This window comes from Monodelphis domestica, chromosome 6, assembly GCF_027887165.1.
Source record: "Monodelphis domestica isolate mMonDom1 chromosome 6, mMonDom1.pri, whole genome shotgun sequence".
Lineage (NCBI taxonomy): Eukaryota > Metazoa > Chordata > Mammalia > Didelphimorphia > Didelphidae > Monodelphis > Monodelphis domestica.
This window is the reverse complement of record NC_077232.1, coordinates 263,734,461-263,753,874: the sequence shown is the minus strand read 5'-3', so window position 1 is coordinate 263,753,874 and position 19,414 is coordinate 263,734,461. Positions and strand designations below refer to the sequence as shown.

At 34.8% G+C, this 19,414-nt stretch overlaps 1 protein-coding gene across 3 annotated transcripts in view; it reads right to left on the bottom strand.

Annotated features, from left to right (window-relative positions):
• The window catches only part of DNAJB14 (DnaJ heat shock protein family (Hsp40) member B14), an 89,245-nt gene that overhangs the window by 15,444 nt on the left and 54,387 nt on the right, over positions 1 to 19,414 (bottom strand). For all 3 annotated transcript variants that reach the window (XM_001363932.5, XM_007495887.3, XM_007495888.3), the window contains exons 3-5: positions 14,358 to 14,503; positions 2,907 to 3,092; positions 330 to 424 (exon numbers count right to left, since the gene is read on the bottom strand). In XM_001363932.5, coding sequence (XP_001363969.1) covers positions 330 to 424; positions 2,907 to 3,092; positions 14,358 to 14,503 — 427 coding nt within the window. The remainder of the gene's footprint in view (positions 1 to 329; positions 425 to 2,906; positions 3,093 to 14,357; positions 14,504 to 19,414) is intronic.

Sequence of the window (19,414 nt, the reverse complement as noted above, 5' to 3'; positions counted from 1 at the left end):
CCAAGATTTCCTCACAATATCCTAAAGTAACACTGAATACTAAATGGATCTGAAAGGTGTTTCTGGTCTACATAGGAAAGATTGGGAACAAGAGTAGAGAGGTATGGTAGGCTATGATTCCTTTTGATGGTGAAACCATAATCAGAAGCAAATATAGATTTGCCTTCTTATTTGTAGATGCTCTGCACCATTTCCATTATAAATTCTATTTATAAATTTGTTTTTTATACAGCCCTCTTATAAAACATAAATTTAAGTTCACCTTCATACCACTGAAGCTAATTTCTGAGAACTAGATTAAATACAAGCACTTATGTCTCAAAACATACATCGCCTCTTTCTTCTTCTCTCTCATGTCCACTATGCCGGTGTTGGTGGTGATGGCTATATCCAGCTCTTCCATTAGAAAATGAATGTACACTACCTGAAGAGTTAAAAGCAATGTTAAGCCAAAAATAACAGTGATGACAAAGCTGGGGGAAAACAAAGTCAGATCCAAACTAAGGATTTATCTTTCAGAATATTCACGCTGTCCCAATGACATTTGCAGGTCAAATATAAAGTTTTAGTTTTTCTTAAAGCAAGCCATATGTAACAATTATAAAGGATATTTTTTAAAATTTCAGGGTATTTTAAAGTGTAAATAATGTAGATTTTAAGTGAGACAGAAACAATCAGTATATGGTATTTAGCAGCAAAATTTAAGAGAACTATATTAGAGAACTGATTGAAATGCATTGGTTCAGATTGTGTAACAAAGAAAAAATGGCTACTGTAAATAAGAAGGTAAACTATGGCTTGCAGAACTAAGGTCCAAATTGGCTATGAAAAGAAAATTTCTTAGTCATCATCCTAAAGATCATCTGTTTATTCAAGTTTAAAAGCTTAACAGCTTGCACAAGGATTTAATGGAGACCACGGATATACCTAGATCTCACTCTGCCAGGCTCTCCCTTTCATAAGAAATAGTGACTCACTACTGTGTCAGACTTAGTATTCCCCAACACAAATTCATTCTCTTTGGCCCAAAAGGTAATTCTCCTCATTAATGGCACAATTGATATTTCCCATCACCTAAGCTAAAACTCTGGTACTTGGTTCAATTAAAAAAAGTATTATTTTAATACTTCACAATTTAGATAACATATTTAGTTATTATTTTTATTCACAGTACCTTTACTCTAAAAGGCGAAATATAGCATTTTTAAAAAGTCAGATAACTGACCAAAATCATTATAAGTATCACTCAGAAAAGGACAAGACTTTTACCTCATTAATTAGGAATCTACTAATTTTAAGTTAATTTTTCAGCAGTTCAAACTGTCCCTAAAATATCTTTCGATTGAGTGAAGTTGCTCTTCTCTATTTATTAAAACTCCCATGGTTGAAACCCTCTTGTTTGTTTTTTAAAATTCATACTTCTGAAATAAATTACCTTTTTCCTTAAGTACCACATCTTTAATGTACCCTACTCCACACCAAACCTGGAGTCACCTTTCTAATGTGCTGCAATGTTCTGTCATTCCTCTCCTCTGCGTGGTATTAGGTATATCATCGCCTGACTTAAATACTTAGCACCTCCTTAAATCTAGCCCCACCCTAGTTTTCTGGCCTTGTTTCATAAAACTCCCCTTTAAGCAGCCTATGAAGCAGCCAAAACAGAATTATTCTCCAGTACCCATCATTTTATCCTTTCCTGTGTCTTTGTTCCTCACATCTGAAATAGACCCTCTAATCATGTTACCAGAAAAAAAAAAATCCTCCCTTCGAGGTCCATTTTGGATGTCAATTCCTTCATGAAATCTTCAGTGACTTCCCCCAGTGAAACTGATCATTTCCATTTTTCTTAGCACTTTGGATTTCATCTATGTATTTCTCATTTATTCTTGTATCCTAGTTATTTGTGCACCTATCCTTGAGCCTGTGTCTCTGGTATCAAACACATGTCATGGACATTTACTATATGTCTGTTAAATTTTTTGCTGAACAGGCAAGGTCTTTTAGATTTCTTCTGCTAAATTGATGCTATGGCAATATCATTCATTAAGTAATAAGGTTGATCAGTTAGCAAATAAACAAATCTCTAAGGAATTTCATTGGTAAAAGCAAACTCCCAATGACACTTCCTTTACCAATACTAATCAGCATTTATTCTGCAACATAAAGTCTTTAAGAATTGTCTAGGACACTAAGAGGTACAGTGACTTGTCTCAGATCATAAAACTAGAGTGAGTCAGAGGCAGAACTAGAAACCAGATGGGTTTTCCTGACTCTGAGTTTAGCTCTCTTCTCCTTACACCACAATGCCTCTCAGTATGTGAATTATATTTATGTTATTATATAACCTCTCTTAGTATCCATTTAACAGCTTCATTCTTTACTCTAAGTACTTGAATACAATAAAACTGTGTTTAGAGAAATTTATGTTCCAAACTTTTCACCAAGAGGTTACTATAAGGTATTACTATAAGAATGGGAAACTTGTAGAAATAAAAATAATTCTTGTAGAGTCAAAGAGAAGATGGTAATCGGATGTATTTTTGTCATCTAGTAATAAGAGTAGCTCATCTCTGCACAGTGCTTGAAAGTCTTCAATGTGCTCGCTAGATGTCACCTAGTAGTACTGAGAGCTCTATTCGTGTGTCCTTAAGGTATTATTTATTAGCCAATTTCCTGTCACTTCCTTTCTTACAGTTTTTCTCGTAGAGATGAACAATGAGCTTCATTGCCCTCTTAAGACAAGATGACATTAAAGGCAGTAATAGACCCTCATTTCCTCCCCAAACTTGCTCACAATTCTTCCCTCTTTAGCAAAGATGGGAGTTATAAGGTAAACCTTTCAAAAGACTTAAGTGCAAATCTCTAACTTCATTAAATAAGCTGTACATGAATGACTATTACAGTACCTGATGGAAATCCACCACCAAAGAATATATTAAACAAATCTTCTGGTGTTATATCAGCTTCACAGCCTCTGTGGAAATTAAATCTACCATTGTTTTGGTGATTACATGCTTGGTCTTCATTGCCTGTGAGGTCATACTGTTTTCTTTTTTCAGGATTGCTTAAAACTGCATAGGCATTTCCAATCTCTGAAATATTTAGTGAATAGAAGTAAGCAAACATCACATCATAACAATATGTATGTATCTAACTTAATCAAGAAAATACTGGAGAGCAATCATTAAAACAGTAAAAATGAATACCCTTCAAAGACATGTTTACTTATTTCTTCAATTCTATAGATAATAGTCTCCAAGTATGCCACAACATTAACCCACTATTCCAAATTGTCTAAACATGAAATACTGACCTGCCTTTCTGGCCTAGCTCATGCTACTTTCTTATCCACACTATCCCTTCTTCCTCTGGGACTCTCATCAAAGAATAGCTCAGTCTCCTCTCTTCCAAGGACCTTTCCCCTTACTTTGAATGAACATGATAGCTCTCCTCCTTCATGTCTGAAAAGTAGTTCTTTTCTAGATGGGCAATCCTGAATTTCTGAAAAGTCCTATTTCATTTCTCTGCTCACTTAATGCTGCCTAAAGGACCTGTGTTGCACTTTTCATTGACTTAAATGCTTATCCACCAGTTTTGGCCAATGTCTGGACAAAGTTAACAGGACATATTGAGTTATGATCCCATTTGGTGGCAACCCACATTCTCCAGAAGGAGAATTCTGTTTACATCTCAACTGTGGTACTTTTAGATAAGTGACTATTCTTTAATGATTTCCTAATGTTAAAAGACCTAAAGGAAGTCTTCTAAAACTTTAGGTAGTTCCTCAACGAAGGACTCATCAGACCACAAAGAAGGGTTGCAAAGAATAAGGTTTGTATAGATTGAAATCTATACCTTTAGGGAAAAATCCAAATCAATAAAGTCACGAATCCATTGAAGTAAGGTATTCCTAATTTTCCTAACTAAATTCTATGCTTTTTGAACACCAATAAGTAAATGCTGCTTCTTGTAGACTTAAAAAGTTCATCTGTATCTCCGATTGTCACTAGACATACAGCAATACTCAATAAATTCTTGCTTTTAATGAATGAGCAAAACATGTCCTCTGACATACATCTGTTCAGAAACTGTCATCTAAAATGAATTTTTGAAACTATATTGTTTGTAAGACCTAAAAACAAATGGAATGTGTTATTAGAATTTTCCATTCAGCTGGAAAGTCTGTTCAAAAGAGAATATAAAATTAATCTGATTTAATGTGTTGATAAGCTAATTAAAAATAACAATTTTTAGAGCTAGAAAGGACCTTAAAAATAATTTGTTCTTTCTCCCCTTATTTTTTTGCAAATTAGGAAGCTAAGGCTCAGAAGAGTTAAACAACTTGCCCATTGTCACACAAGTAGTAAGTCAATAAATTTTCAATCAGGAAAGAAATATACATTCATTCCACCTCAAAATAAATTCCATGAATTACTTAAATTCTTTTGTGGTATTGAAATTTTTGTTGAATATTGCTTAAAATAAGAGACCCATAGCAAAGTAGAAATTCATTACTCAGAGAAACAGAAACTAGAGCATTGTTACACTGTAAGGAGTGATGAATATAAGGAATTCAGATAAATATGGGAAGACATATGAACTGAGAAAGGCAAAGCCAGAACTACTTATGGAATAAAATACAAAATAACTACAATAATTGTACTGCATTGTAAAAAAAAAAAGTAAATAAAACAACACCCAAAACAACATCAAACTTTGGTTCTAAAGACCTGATGATGAAGCAAATGTTTTTCCTTTCAGCAAAGAAATGAAAGACTGGGCGCAAATTGTCACACACACTGTTTACTTTGTTTATCTTTTTTCTTGTTATAAGAAGATTCTTTTGGAGGTCAAAGGTGGAAAAGGACTAGGAAGTGGCAATAGTGTAAAAAACAAAAAGCAACAATAATAAAACAAAAATATAAAATAAGTGAACAACCAGCTAGAGATTAAGAAATTTTTCTTTTTAAATTAAATTATTTTACTTAAACTCAAATTTATTTTAAATGATTTTTATTTTAAAATATTAATATAGATTTTGTAAAAGAAATAACTATAATGCTAAGAGAGCTATAGGACAATGGCATCTTGTTAAAACCCAAGATGGCATTTCACAAACTGCCTTTTGCATTGTTGTTCCTGCATGATATAAAAACTAATGCTAGTGGATCTGCCCTCGAAGCTATAAAATATGAAACTATTTCATGAAAAATACTGCATGTGGCAATATTTTATTATTAAATTAGGCTTAATTCTATTTCCCCTCAAAACAGTATTACAAACCCATAGTCTAGTAATTATGGGTTCCATCAACATATTTAAAGCTCCAAACTGTTTAACATTTAATTACTTTGAGAAATGCTAACCCAAGATTGTGGGTACAAAAGCTTTAAGAATCTGACAGACCAGAGTATGTTGCTGATCGACATTATTTGGTGTCTTGATGTCAATGGCCAGAAATCATAAAGAATGATGGAAATATTAAGAACACTAACATTAAAAAGTGAATGCCCAACAGATATAAGGAAAACATATTAAGTTATGAGGTTGGAGAACCACCCAAATAACGTGGCCACAAGTCTATGCCTTTGGATTACCATTTTCTCTCTAAATGCTCACAAAGCTAAGTATATAATACTAGCTAGTTTGGTGACTCCTAGACAACTGTCACTGCCATCCAGCCCTAGCACATTGCAGGATACTTTCTTGATGGATTTAACTGTTTGACAGTTAGTCTGACAGAAGTTCAGCTCTACCACCATTATATTCATTTCCATCTTTAAGCATTGGTGTTGTCACTGAAATTTAAGATAAAAGTAATTTGTTAAGATTTTAAATGCTACCCCAATTGCCTCCCTGATGTCTTATCAGCATGTAAGAAGACAAAAACTTAACCAAGAAGATTCTTTTTTAAATGCTTACCTTATCTTAGAATCAGTACTAAGTATTGGTTGCAAGGCAGAAGAGTGGTAAGGGTTGAACAACTGGGTTTAAGTGACTTGCCCAGGGTCACACAGCTAGGAAGTTTCTAAGACCATATTTGAACCCATGACCGTTCGGTCCAATGAGCCACCTAACTAACTCAACCAAGAAAATTCTTAAAGAACACAATTAATTTGCTTTGACAAATTCAACTTTGTGAACTCTCCAATCTTTAGACTTTGTCTATACAACATTCCCATCTACAAATGCATGACTATAAAATTCACAATTAAAGGTGTGAACTCTATTCTCACATTGCAATTTCACCATTGGAAAACAGTTTTTAACTGGATTTATACAACTCATCTTATGGCTGAGTTATCTAATTAGGAAAATGGACAATTGTTAGGGGAATGGGGGGAGGGGCGTATCATCCTTCAGGACACAATACTTAGCTACTAAAATTCTTCCTCCTCTTCTGAAGGAATAAAGAGAGGGTGAGAATAAAAATTTAGGTGAAAAAATTTGTGGTATAGAATTCTCTAAGATACTTTCTAGTGAACATACTCTCTAATATATTTATTTTGTGAAACCCCCTAACCCCAAAAATGTCAAAGTTAAAAAATATCTAGAAATTTGCTCTTATTCTTTTTTAAATTTCCTCAGCATTTTTAGTAGTCATAAAAATCTTTAAATATGTAATCTCTTTTGATTACGTAACAACCCTGTGAGGTAGGAGGTGCAAAAAGTATTGCCATTTTATAGAGGAGGAAATAGGATGAGAAGTTAAGTGATTTTCCAAGGGGCACACAACTAGGAAGCATCTAGGCAAGATCTGAACAGTCCTACTGACTCCAAGTCCTGTACTCTATCCTTTACAGTACCTACCTGCCTCATTTTTATTCTTAAAATATATAATCTCACTATCTAGAACTCATTTTCCAAAATTCTTCCTATCTTAAACAGTCAAGAAATAGGAAGGGGAGGAAAAAAAGGAATCTGAGCAAACAGTTCATGCTACAAAATATATACTTTATTCACAGATGTGCTACTCATGCTCTAATGAAAGGTCTTATTTAAATGCAATTCTAAGCATTACATTATGTCTCTTTTTAGGAAGAACAACAAATTAAAAGGGCATAATAGGCCCACCAGACAGATACAACTAACAAGAAATGAAAGTGAACGGCAAAGAAGTAAACATAAAAAGGTTAGGAAAAAGAGGATCAAGAATTCAAAAAGGAGCACCTGGGCATTTCTTTTAAGAGTGAGGAAGTAGGTGGGACAGGGACCTGGGTTCAAATGTGACCTCAGACACTTCCCTGATGTGTGACCCTGGACAAATAACAACCCTGATTGCCTTGCCCCTGTAGCTCTTTCATCTTAGAATTGATACTAGACAAAAGGAAAGGGTTAAAAAAAAGTGAAATAATTATACATCTCAATAAACCTTCTCCCTGAGGGCACCACAGTATTTCAACTGATAAACCCGAGTCAGAGAAAAGGCTATACTGTATTCAGCATTTCTTCCAGAAAGAGACTAGAAAGAATGTAAAATATTTTAGAAATATTTTCATTAAATACTATTGTGCTCAAAGGAATAATAAAGTGGAAGAATTCCATGGGAACTGGAATGACCTCCAGGAATTGATGCAGAGCGAAAGGAGCAGAACCAGGTGAACACTGTACACAGAGACTGATTACACTGTGGTACAATTGAATGTAAGTAATGGACTTCTCTCATTAGTGGTAATGCAGTGATCCTGAACAACTTGGAGGGATCTACAAGAAAGAACACTATCCATATTCAGAGGAAAAACTATGGGAGCAGAAACACAGAAGAAAAAAAAAACTGCTTAATTACATGGGTCAAGGGGACATGGCTGGAGATGTAGACTCTAAATGAACATCCTAATGCAAACACCAACAGCATGGAAATAGGTTTTGATCAAGGACACATGTAGTACCCACTAAATATGGGAAGTGTAGGGGGGGAGGGGAGGGAGGGATAGAATATGATTCTTGTAACCAAGGAATAATGTTCTGAATTGACTCAATACATAAATAAATAAATTTTAGGGGATTGATATTTTCATCATTAATGATTAGAATGTTAACATTTTCCAGCTATTGAGAAAGTCTTTTACTCAAGATTTCAAACAGCATTAAGATAAACCCTGGGTTTAGATTTATTAGCAGCATTCTAACCCTGGGCAGCCAACTCTCCTTTTAGCATGTGTTCTTAGTAGAATCATCTTAAGATGAAGTTCAATTTTAGTTTCAGTTCTTTAAGTGGCACTATTTTGTCTTATTTAATGTCTGTATGGGTGAATGGAAGATAAATTACAGTAAAAACTTCAGGGTCAATTACTAGTCATATTCTAGGTAGCAGAGTTTTCCAGATAAAAAAAGAGGTTATATCTATAAGCATTATGAAATTTGCATTTTAAATATTTCATGAAATAAAGACAATCCCTGACTGGCAGTGGTAACAGGGCTGCCTTCCCCTGTACCCTCTCCATGGAATCATCTGGCAACTGACTTCTCTCTCCCACTTCCAATTCAGGATAACTGTTAAAATAACTGGCCTAGGAAGATGATATTCCTCATGCAAATCTACTATATTTGGAGCAATGCAGTAGCAAAGCTCTGGCATAAGTGACAAAATTAGTTTTTCCAAGAAAATAATGGTTTCTCTGGATACGAGTCAAATAAGCATTTTTGAATTGACTTGTCAAATCACTGTTCTACTTTATACTACTAAGCATCACTACTTTCTAAACTTCCAAATGAATTTTTGGTATGTTCCAGACTATGCTATCTTTTCCAAGAACCAAAATCTATTTTGAGATCTCCTATGATGGAAATGTATTCATTTTAGGTAAAACTAAACTCCAAATTAAGACTTCAATGTAACTTGATTCTTATGCATTTAAATCACTGAATCATAGGTGCTATTTTCTTCTTTAATTGTTGTTGGGATTCTTAAATTATTTGTTACATTAAAGTTCCCATGCATCTCTCTTACTCTCCTTACCTACTGTCTAGAGTCAATACTTTGATACTGCTTCCCTTTACTTATTCAATCTTTACATCACCTCTCCAAGTCTTCTCTCATGCTGTCTTCCTCTGACTACCCACTCTCTCTGACTCCTTTCTACCCAGTTACCCTTACAAGATAATGTGAATTTTCCCCAACTCTATGGAATCTTCCTCAAGTACTTTGAAAACAATGATTTCCTCTTCTTAATTTCCCACCAGGCTTGTCTGTGGAACACATTTTAGTAAATGTATTCTTAAATTATTCTCTATTTCATGTAAATCATGCTCATTTCTCCAAGTAGGCCAAAAACTCCTGGAGGGCAAGGACAAATCTCCCATTTCTCTTTTCTTCCCCAAAGGCACCCAGCATATGAGTACACAACGGCACCCTAAAGATACACTAACTGGAAGCTATCTTCAGATGCTAGAGTACTCTCATTAGCAAGCCTCTGCTCTAGTCAACAGTCACAGTAAACAATCAAAGAATTCATTGACACTGTATTGTCATTATATTTCTGCACTCCCACCAAGTCCAGTTATTTTTCAAGCAGCACTAAAAAGTGCTTTAGAGGCCTTTACAATGAAAATTTCCTCTATTCCAAGTGCATTTCTTTTTTTTTTTAACCCTTACCTTCCGTCTTGGAGTCAATACTGTGTATTGGCTCCAAGGCAGAAGAGTGGTAAGGGCTAGGCAATGGGGGTCAAGTGACTTGCCCAGGGTCACACAACTGGGAAGTGTCTGAGGCCAGTCCAGGTGCATTTCTGAGGACAATAACCAAAGACCAGGAGACAGAAGAATCTGTATCATTAAATAAACATCTGAATAACTATTCTGGGCATAGAATTTCAGTGCATTCCTCGTTAACTGGAGAGACATGGCATAAAGAGATGAAAAGTGAAATAACCAAAGATCTGGATAACTATTTAAGATAATATAAAAGGTGGTATAGAAAAAGTACACAATTAAGTTCCCCCTGACGATTATAAGTGTTTTAAGAAGTCAAACAAAGGAGACAGACATGTTTAGGCCTGAATAATCAGGAACTGCTTCATGAAGGAAGACCCAATTTGGGTCATGAGGGTGAGCAGTTTTTGGAAAGAGAGAACAACAAAGGGAGGGCAATTAAAGAGAGGACTTGGCTTGGAAAGAGGAATGTGTCTGACCCACTGGAAAATAAGAATAAAAAATAAGGCAGTAGAGATTTTACATACAGGCATGGTAAAACTGGAATACTCGATTCATTCATCAAATAATCAATCACTTAATGAGCGCCTGCTATGTGCACAGAACTATGTAAGGGCTCAACTAAGGAAAGATTACTTCCAGCCTGAACATGGGATCAGGGAACAAACAAGTAAGTATTCATCACCAGATCACAGATCTAGAGTTAGAAGGGATATCCAAGGCTATCTATGGAGGAGAAAACAAGCCCAGAGAAGTTAAGTGGCCTTCCCAGAGTTGTACATGCAGTAAACATCCCAAGTAGAATCTGGAACCAAGTTCTTCTCTGGCTCTAGAGCCAGTGTGTTCTTTCCACTGTAAACAATTGCTTTTTCCCCTAATTTCCCCAACTGTAGCTAATTAGTTATAAATCCTGGGTTAACAAAAAAAAAATACTGTGGTAGACTGAAAAAAATAACAAGGCTTGGGAAGCTAATCCTTACTTGTGAATGGAGTCGTGTGAAGTTTTTTCCATTTATGATGTAAGAAAATTAAAAAGTAATTTAGTCAGAAACAAGAGATCGAGAGAGAAATCTTTTTCTTCTGCATGGGAAAAGTTTTTTAATTTTTTTTTTTAAATTTGGTCTGGCCCTAGGATTTCACTGTTATTAGAAACTCACTGAGGAATTCTACCAGTGAAGATTAGAGCCTCTCTGATCTAGATCTAAAGCCATCTAAAGCACTGAGAAGGTAAATGATTTGCCTGAGACTCTATAGTCAGAGCTCAGTGGATAGAGAGCCAAACCTGGAGAGAGGAGGCCCTGGTTCAAATCTAGCCTCAGACACTTCCTTTCTGTGTGATCCTGGGCAAGTTACTTAACCTCAATTCCCTAGCCCTTACCACTCTTCTGCCTTGGAACTGATACCTAGTACTGACTCTAAGACAGAAGGTAAGAGTTTAAAAAAAAAAAGGCAAAGAAAAACTAGTATGCATCAGAAGTGTTATTTGACACTAGCTCTTCCTGGTTCCAAGGCTTGTTATCCATTACATCACATTTGCCTACATTTCATCTTAATAATTTTTCATTCCTGGGGGGGGGGGGGAAACCACTAAAGTAAAATAAGTAATAATTAGCTTTTGCAAGTATCAGTTTAGAGTTAAATCATGAAAAGCCTTGAATGTCACTAGATTTAGAGCTAGAAAGGACTTTAGAGATCATTTTGTCCAACCATCTCATTTTTCAGCTAAGGATACAGAGGTCCAACAGGGCAAAATTACTTCTCCAAGGTCACACAGACAGTAAACATAGAGCAAGGATTTGAACCTATATCCTCTTATTCTAAAACTAGGACTCTTTACACTAACCATTCTGTGAAAATGGCCCAGAGTAGGTAAAGAGCACCAGAGCAAAGCCTCCTTGGGAAACACATTTCCCATTCCCTCATTCCTCCAAATTCCGCCAAATGGACATTAATTTGGTCCCAAATTTGTCTTAAGCTTAAAAAAATTCACATATGTATCAGAATATATTTTATGAAGAATTAAATCTATTAACCATTTACTCCTTGAAAATCATTTCAAGTATATAATCAAAGTGTCTTCCTCCCAATACAGAGCTGAGATCAGCTACTTTAAGGAAATTTCAATTTGTTTAGGGAAGGGGAGGAAGATTCAAGAAAGTTAATCATTCTGGAGCACAGGGAACTCTGGAGGGATGTGGGCCTAGGTTGGATATAAAAGTGAAAATATAGATAAAAAAATTAACAAGAAGAGAACTCTAAGCAGCTTGGGGAGGGAGGGAGACAGGATGAAAAAAGGTGGTGAGAAAAGGTTGTGGAAAGGGAGAAGGGAGGGCAGGGAAAAGAAACTTCACCTACTTTGTAATTTTGCCTAGGCCCCTGATGGCAACAATTGCCTCAGATGCCACTGAAAATCATCTCCTCTGTCACCTGTCGTAGGCTGCCAATGCCTTGTGTAGAACAACATCCCTGTTTATAGGTGCAACTCGATTTAGGCAAACCCATTATAAGAAAATCTGGATTTTCAAAAAGAAAGAAATTAGGGGGAGGGTGATCATTTTCTTTACAAAAGAATTCACCATTTAATTCCTCTAAATGCAGAAGGAAAACTCATGATTTTAAATTATTTGGTTTATAAAAAATTATTTATACATAACTCTTAAGGAACATATGTATTGCCTAAAGCAAGGTACACTTATATTCACAATCAAAGTTACCAAAAACCTAGAGAAGTTATTTAGTTCATATTTTCTCAGTAGAGTGTAAACAAGCCCTGGACTGCTGGTCAAAAGACCAGGTTTAAGTGACTTTGGTCTTATTTTGTCTAGTTATGGTTTCTTTATCTATCATATGAGAGGGCTGGATTAGATTATCTATATGGTCTCATCCACCTCTATGAAGATATTTATTAAATTTGATTCATTGAAAGTAAATAGGTTTAATAAAACATCAAGAAGTCACTTCATATAGGGAAAACACTCATGATTAGGGAAAATGAACCTTTAGAACAAAAATTACATCCATAATAGAGAAGCCTAATACTGTATTAAAATTTTAGATGACAATAAACTATAATAGTTACACGGACATTTACATTAGTTATTTAGAAAGAACTAGCCAATGCTTTGCTAGTATTACTTCAATGAAAAAGCTGACGGAAAAAAGCAGCTTATTTTAACATTAACTTTCCATATATATATATATGAGAAAAAAACCTGCTAACAACAATACTTATTTTCAAACAATTAAAAAAGACAGTTATTGAAAAACTAGAAAGTTAAATGCTTTAGATAACATTCTCACATTTGGGAAATTCTCAAATAGAAAAAAGAATAAAAATTCTAAAAAATTTTAAGACCTAACTTGAAGTACCATTATGAACAACCAATTATTTGAAAATATTTTATACTTATGGGAAAATAAAAGGCAATTTTCTCATGTGAGCTGGGTGTCCTTCAAGAAGTAAACAAACTTTTAAAAACGTTATGACTATATTGAATCAGAAATCACACTTTTAAAATGTTTCAATAGCTGAATGTTATTAGTAATTATTAATAAATAAACTTAATTGATCTGCTTTCTGCTTTTTGTGTGTGTGTGATTCAAGGCAGTTATTGGTAGCCTGGCAACTAACCAACTGAAATGTCAGCTAAAATTTGGTTGCTGTTAAACCAAAGTTTTTCTCCTTAAAATTAATTATCATTTTTTTTAACTTGAGAAAAGAAATTGGAACCAAAAAGCTTATGTTGATATATATTTATGTCACTAACACTGCTTAAAGAACCAAATATTATCTATGTGTATTTGTATCCCCCCAAAACCTTTAATATAGCATTTTTGCAAAATAAAACTCTTTGGGGAGAATATTTTCAAAATCAGATAGAGTCATTCTGTAGGACTAACTCCTTGAGCATCTTTAGAACATTTTACAGTATTGTAGGCCAATTCAAGGTGGCTCTAAGAAACCAAAATGTAATAGTAAATACCAAATAATGCTTAGAACTTGTCTAGTCCCCAATCATAACCCAACTACTATCTTGTAAAGTGGAACCTATCAGAACTAAACTGTGTTACAAAGAAGTATGAAACTGCAAATGAAGTCTTATAACACCTTAATTCATTACTAACTGAAAGACCAAAGTAGTAAGAAAAAAAAAGGAAAAGGAAACTGTGTGAAACATGAATGAAAAAAGGCAGCCAACAAAAGTTAAAAAAAAAAGTTTAGTTAAAACTAAAATTTTTACATGTCAAGTAAAAAATTATTTGGGGGAAAAAGACAAGTGAATGTAAATAGGTGATTCAATGCCATAATACATAAATCATTACATTATTTTTACATGTCAAATTGCTTGTCTTGCTTTTTAGTAACACAGACCCAGATGGCAGCCTGCCAGCAGTTTGTATAGAATCATTTATTTAATTATTTAGTGTAGTAGGCTTGATTGACCTAGAAAATATACTTATGTGTTTATCCTAGCCAATTCACTTTGATCTATGTCAAAACGAACACAATGCCTTTGTGAAACCCCAAGTTATGTTTCTGTTTGGTGTCTATGCTTCTCTAAAGAACTTGATACACTTTAATGAATTTTTCTAAAAACAATTCTGATATTCAGAAGCCTTAAGAAATGAATTAACTGAACCAGCTACTTACTCACTATTATCAGTATACTTATAAACTATGTATAATACTTTAAAAGGTTTACTTTACTTTTAAAAGCATCTGTTGCTCCAGGTGCATGGTTTTTATCTGGATGAAACTTCAAAGCAAGCTTTCTGTAAGCTTTCTTCAAATCCTCATCACTGGCATCTTTTGTGACTCCCAGTACTTCATAGTAATTTTTACACTTGTTTATGCTGTGGATAAGAGAATGTTAAATAAAACATTTAAGAAAACTATATGCATTTAATTCATTAGAAAAGTATAAAATAGCATTTTATTTCTGTTCATTTGCTTACCATATACATTGAGACTTAGGTTATGAATTAGATGACCATACTTTTCAGTTTGTTCTATCTACCGTGTACCAGGATTACACAATATACACGAAATTCTGGTCACTTATTTTGGAAATGTAGTCAGGACAACTAAGCAAGAATAAAACATACAGTACTAGGGGAACTTTTAAGAAAAACAACTCAAAGCTTATCACATTTGTACATGAAAGATAGCATATACTAGGGAATAAGAATACAGAGCACAGTGCCCCCATAATCTGAAGAAAATGTTGGCCTTCCCATTGTACCAAAGAAGTTATCTGAATATGGGATGTCTATAATACCTTATTGTAAAACTTGAGTTATGTATTTCATCATCAGCAATATGTAGGTCAATATTGAGATATCACTATATTTGTAACCTTTATGTGTCCATCACTTGCTGGCTTTTGGGTTATTTCTGTGAACTAACTTTTTACTTATTTTAACTTTAAAAAGAGAAAAATTGTGTATTTTTATGGCATTAAAAGATAAAATATGTTAATGTTATGTAATATTCATGATATACAGACCCACAATATAGCAAAAACGTGATGGGGAAAGTCATGATGTGGAAGGGATACCTGTCATTTGAAACTAGAATAAATTACATGAGGAAAATTTCCAAACCACTTTGCAACTTTTGTTCACTTAAGATTTTTAGCTAAGAATGATCAATATAACAAAAATTCAAGATTTGACATAAATAGATAAATATAAGAAATGTAAATCTTCATTTGGCTTAACACCAAGTCAAGGGAGAAGATATGACAGAAAGAATTATAATGAAATTAGAGTATTTCCAGATTTGTTATGGCAGATTTTTTTAAAAAAAAGAGGTGGTCTCAACTTTAAAAAGGTCTCAACTTTATGGTGAAAGTATGTGATGAAAGAACATCCTTAGTACTACCAAAAAAAGAACAAAAGAAAACAAAAACATTAAAAGACCTGGAGGAATCTCTCAAACCTTCGCTGTCCCCCAACGAGGTAAATTTTCTACTGAAGATTTATAAATTGGCAGTGGAATGAGTGGCACAGAACTGATACAATGTTAGAGAGACTGCTTATACCAAGAAAAGCAGAGATCCACTGAAATAAATGGAATCTTCTGCCTGGAAAAGGTGGTAAGAATGGTTAAATAAGAATGAAAACTTAGGTTAGGATATGGTAACGGTAATTCAAGTCATTTGTCATGGACAAACACAATTTTAAAAGTTGCAGATTTGATTTCTCAATTGCTATTGATGATCTCTGGAAGAACACGAGAGGTGAGAGGCACTTTAAGGGACTGGAGAAAAAGAAATGTAAAATGTTCAAATGTTCAAAGAAATGTATGTTCAGAAAGGAAGAATGATGGATGATTCAAATGAAATCAGAAAAGGATAAGAGAAAAGGTTGGCTAAAAGATTCCCTTCCCCCCTCTCTCCTTTCTGCAAAATGGGTATTTCCTATCTTTTAATCATCATTAAATCTCTTCAAAAATTATAGATGGGAGGGCAGGATGGCTCAGTGAACTGAGAGGTAGGCCTAGTGACAGAAAGTCCTAGGTTCAAATCTGGTCCCAGACACTTCCCAACTGTGTGACCCTGGGCAAGTCACTTTACTCCCATTGCCTAGCCCTTACCTCTCTTCTGCCTTAGAACATATACACAGTAGTGATTCTAAGACAGGTAAAGAAGGTAAAGGTTAAAAAAAATATACAGATGACTAAGTAACCAACACAATAAATCCTTTTAGGAGGTTCAGTATGTTCAGGAGGAAGACTGTTCTTATAGTAGGAGCAAAAATAGTCCAAATAAAGTGCTAGAGTAGAATGTCCAATGTGCTGAGTGGATGTTTTATTGAGAATTTATGGGAAGATGTTTAGTTCTTTTAGTCACGTCTGACTCTTCATGATCCCTTTCTGGGGGTTTTCATGGCAAAGAGACTGGAGTGGTTTGCCATTTTCTTGTCTGGTTCATTTTACAGATGAGGAAACTGAAGCAAACAGGGTTAAGTAACTTTCCTACAGTCACAAAATAAGTGTCTAAGGCTGGATTTGAATTTGGGTATTCTTGACTCCATGGCCAACATTCTAACCATTGCCTTTATGGGAAGAATAAGGGCAAAGAATCACTCAGGGTGAAAAGGCACTGATAGGCTGTGTTCTAAATTTGGGAAAAGAGGACTGATGACATCAATCCTTTAAATTATTAAAGTACTTCAAACTGTAGATTCAAGAGTCTAATGTAAAATTTCTAGGAAAATCATCAAAGGCTCAGTTTATGAAGTAAGAAGCAGAACCTGCATGGTTTCAATCAGTCATACCAATTTGCTTTTCTGACAAGCATATAGCCAAAGCTACATTTGCATTATATAATACATGGAAATGAAAACAAATTATTTCAATCCACCAAACATTTATTAAATACAACTATGTCAAACAGTGAGGATAAAAAAGGCAAAAAAAAATGGCCCTTCTATTGCCTTCGAGGAACTATATATTTTGCCAGAGGGGAATACATGTCCACAAGTAAACATAAATCACAGAAGAAGGAATTGAAAACTGGGAGACAAGGGGAAGCTCAGAAGGCTAGATATATGAGGTGGCAATTCAACTAAGCAGTGGCAACGAGAAAAGAATGGATTTCTGTGCTGTGGGGATAGGCTGTGCAAATGTACAGAGACAAGGCCATAGAACTTTGTGAGAACAGCTTGGCTGTATGGAAGAGTCTTAGAGGAGGCATATTATGTAATGCATCTGGAGAGGCCAGAAACAAGACTGAAGAGGATTTCAAATACAAGTCTGAAGAGATTATATTTGCCCCTTGAGGCAACAGGGAGCTACTAAAGAATTCTGAGTGAAGAATGCCATTTCTTTAAGTGGCAAAGCATTAAAAATACCAAAGAAATATTTTGTTCAGCTAAATTTCTATGAGGTCTGAATACTGCATTGTTCACTCTCTGCATAAACCAGGCATTTTCTCATTTTTTCCCATTTGAATTAGTTTATTTAATCAATTTAGAACATTATTTCTTAGTTTCAATAATCATATTATTTCCCTCCCTCCCCTTCACCCACTCTTCCCGCAGCCAACACACAATTTCATTGGGTATTACTTGTGACCTTCATCAGAACCTATTTCCATGTTGTTGATGTTAGAACTAGGATGTTCATTTAGTCTACATCTCCAACCATATCCTTTGGATCCATGTATTCAAGCAGTAGTTTGCCTTCAGTGTTTTTACTCCCACAGTGTTTCCTCTGAATGTGGATAGTGGTTTTTATTGCAAATCCCTCCGAGTTGTTCAGGATCACTGCATTGCCACTAATGGAGAAGTCCATTACATTTGATTGTACCACAGTGTGTCAGTCTCTGTGTACAATGTTTTCCTGGTTCTGCTCCTCTCACTCTGCATCAAATCTTGGAGGTTGTTCCAGTCCCCATGGAATTCCTCCACTTTATTATTCCTTTGAGCACAATAGTATTCCATCACCAACATATACCACAGTTTGTTCAGCCATTCCCCAATTGAAGGGCATCCCCTCGTTTTCCAATTTTTGCCACCACAAAGAGCACAGCTATGAATATTCTTGTACAGGTCGTTTTCCTTATTATCTCTTTGGGGGTACAAACCCAGCAGTACTATGGCTGGATCAAAGGGCAGACAGTCCTTTAGCGCCCTTTGGGCATAGTTCCAAATTGCTCTCCAGAATGGTTGGATCAATTCACAACTCCACCAGCAGTGCATTAATGTCCCGACTTTGCCACATCCCCTCCAGCATTCATTACTTTCCTTTGCTGTCATGTTAGCCAATCTGCTAGGTGTGAGGTGATACCTCAGAGTTGTTTTGATTTGCATCTCTCTGATTATAAGAGATTTAGAACACTTCTTCATGTGCTTGTTAATAGTTTTGATTTCTTTAACTGAAAATTGCCTATTCATGTCCCTTGCCCATTTTTCGATTGGAAAATAGCTTGATTTTTTGGTATAACTGGTTTAGCTCTTTATAAATCTGAGCAATTAGACCTTTGTCAGAGGTTTTTGTAATGAAGATTGTTTCCCAATTTGTTGCATCCCTTCTAATTTTGGATGCATTAGTTTTGTTTGTACAAAACCTTTTTAATTTGATGTAATCCAAATTATTGATTTTTACATTTTGTGATTTTTTTCTAGCTCCTGCTTGGTCTTAAAGTCTTTTCTTTTCCATAGATCTGACATGTATACTATTCTGTGTTCACCTAATTTGCTTATAGTTTCCTTCTTTATATTCAGGTCATTTACCCATTCGGAGTTTATCTTGGTGTAGGGTGTGAGATATTGATCCAAACCTAATCTCTCCCAGACTGTCTTCCAATTTTCCCAGCAGTTTTTTTTTTTATTAAAAAGTGGGTTTTGGTCACCAAAACTGGGATCTTTGGGCTAATCATAAACTGTCTTGCTGAGGTCATTCACCCCAAGTCTATTCCATTGATCCTCCTTTCTGTCTCTTAGCCAGTACCAAATTGTTTTGATGACCACTGCTTTATAGTATAGTTTGAGATCTGTGTCTGCAAGTCCTTTCTTTGCATTTTTTTTTCATGATTTCCCTAGATATCCTTGATCTTTTGTTCTTCCAAATGAACTTGGTTATGGTTTTATCCAATTCAGTAAAAAAGTTTCTTGGTAGTTCAATGGGTATGGCACTAAATAAGTAAATTAATTTGGGTAGGATTGTCATTTTTATTGTTAGCTCATCCCACCCATGAGCAATCAATGTTTTACCAATTTTTTAGATCTAGTTTTAATTGTGTGGAGAGTGTTTTGTAG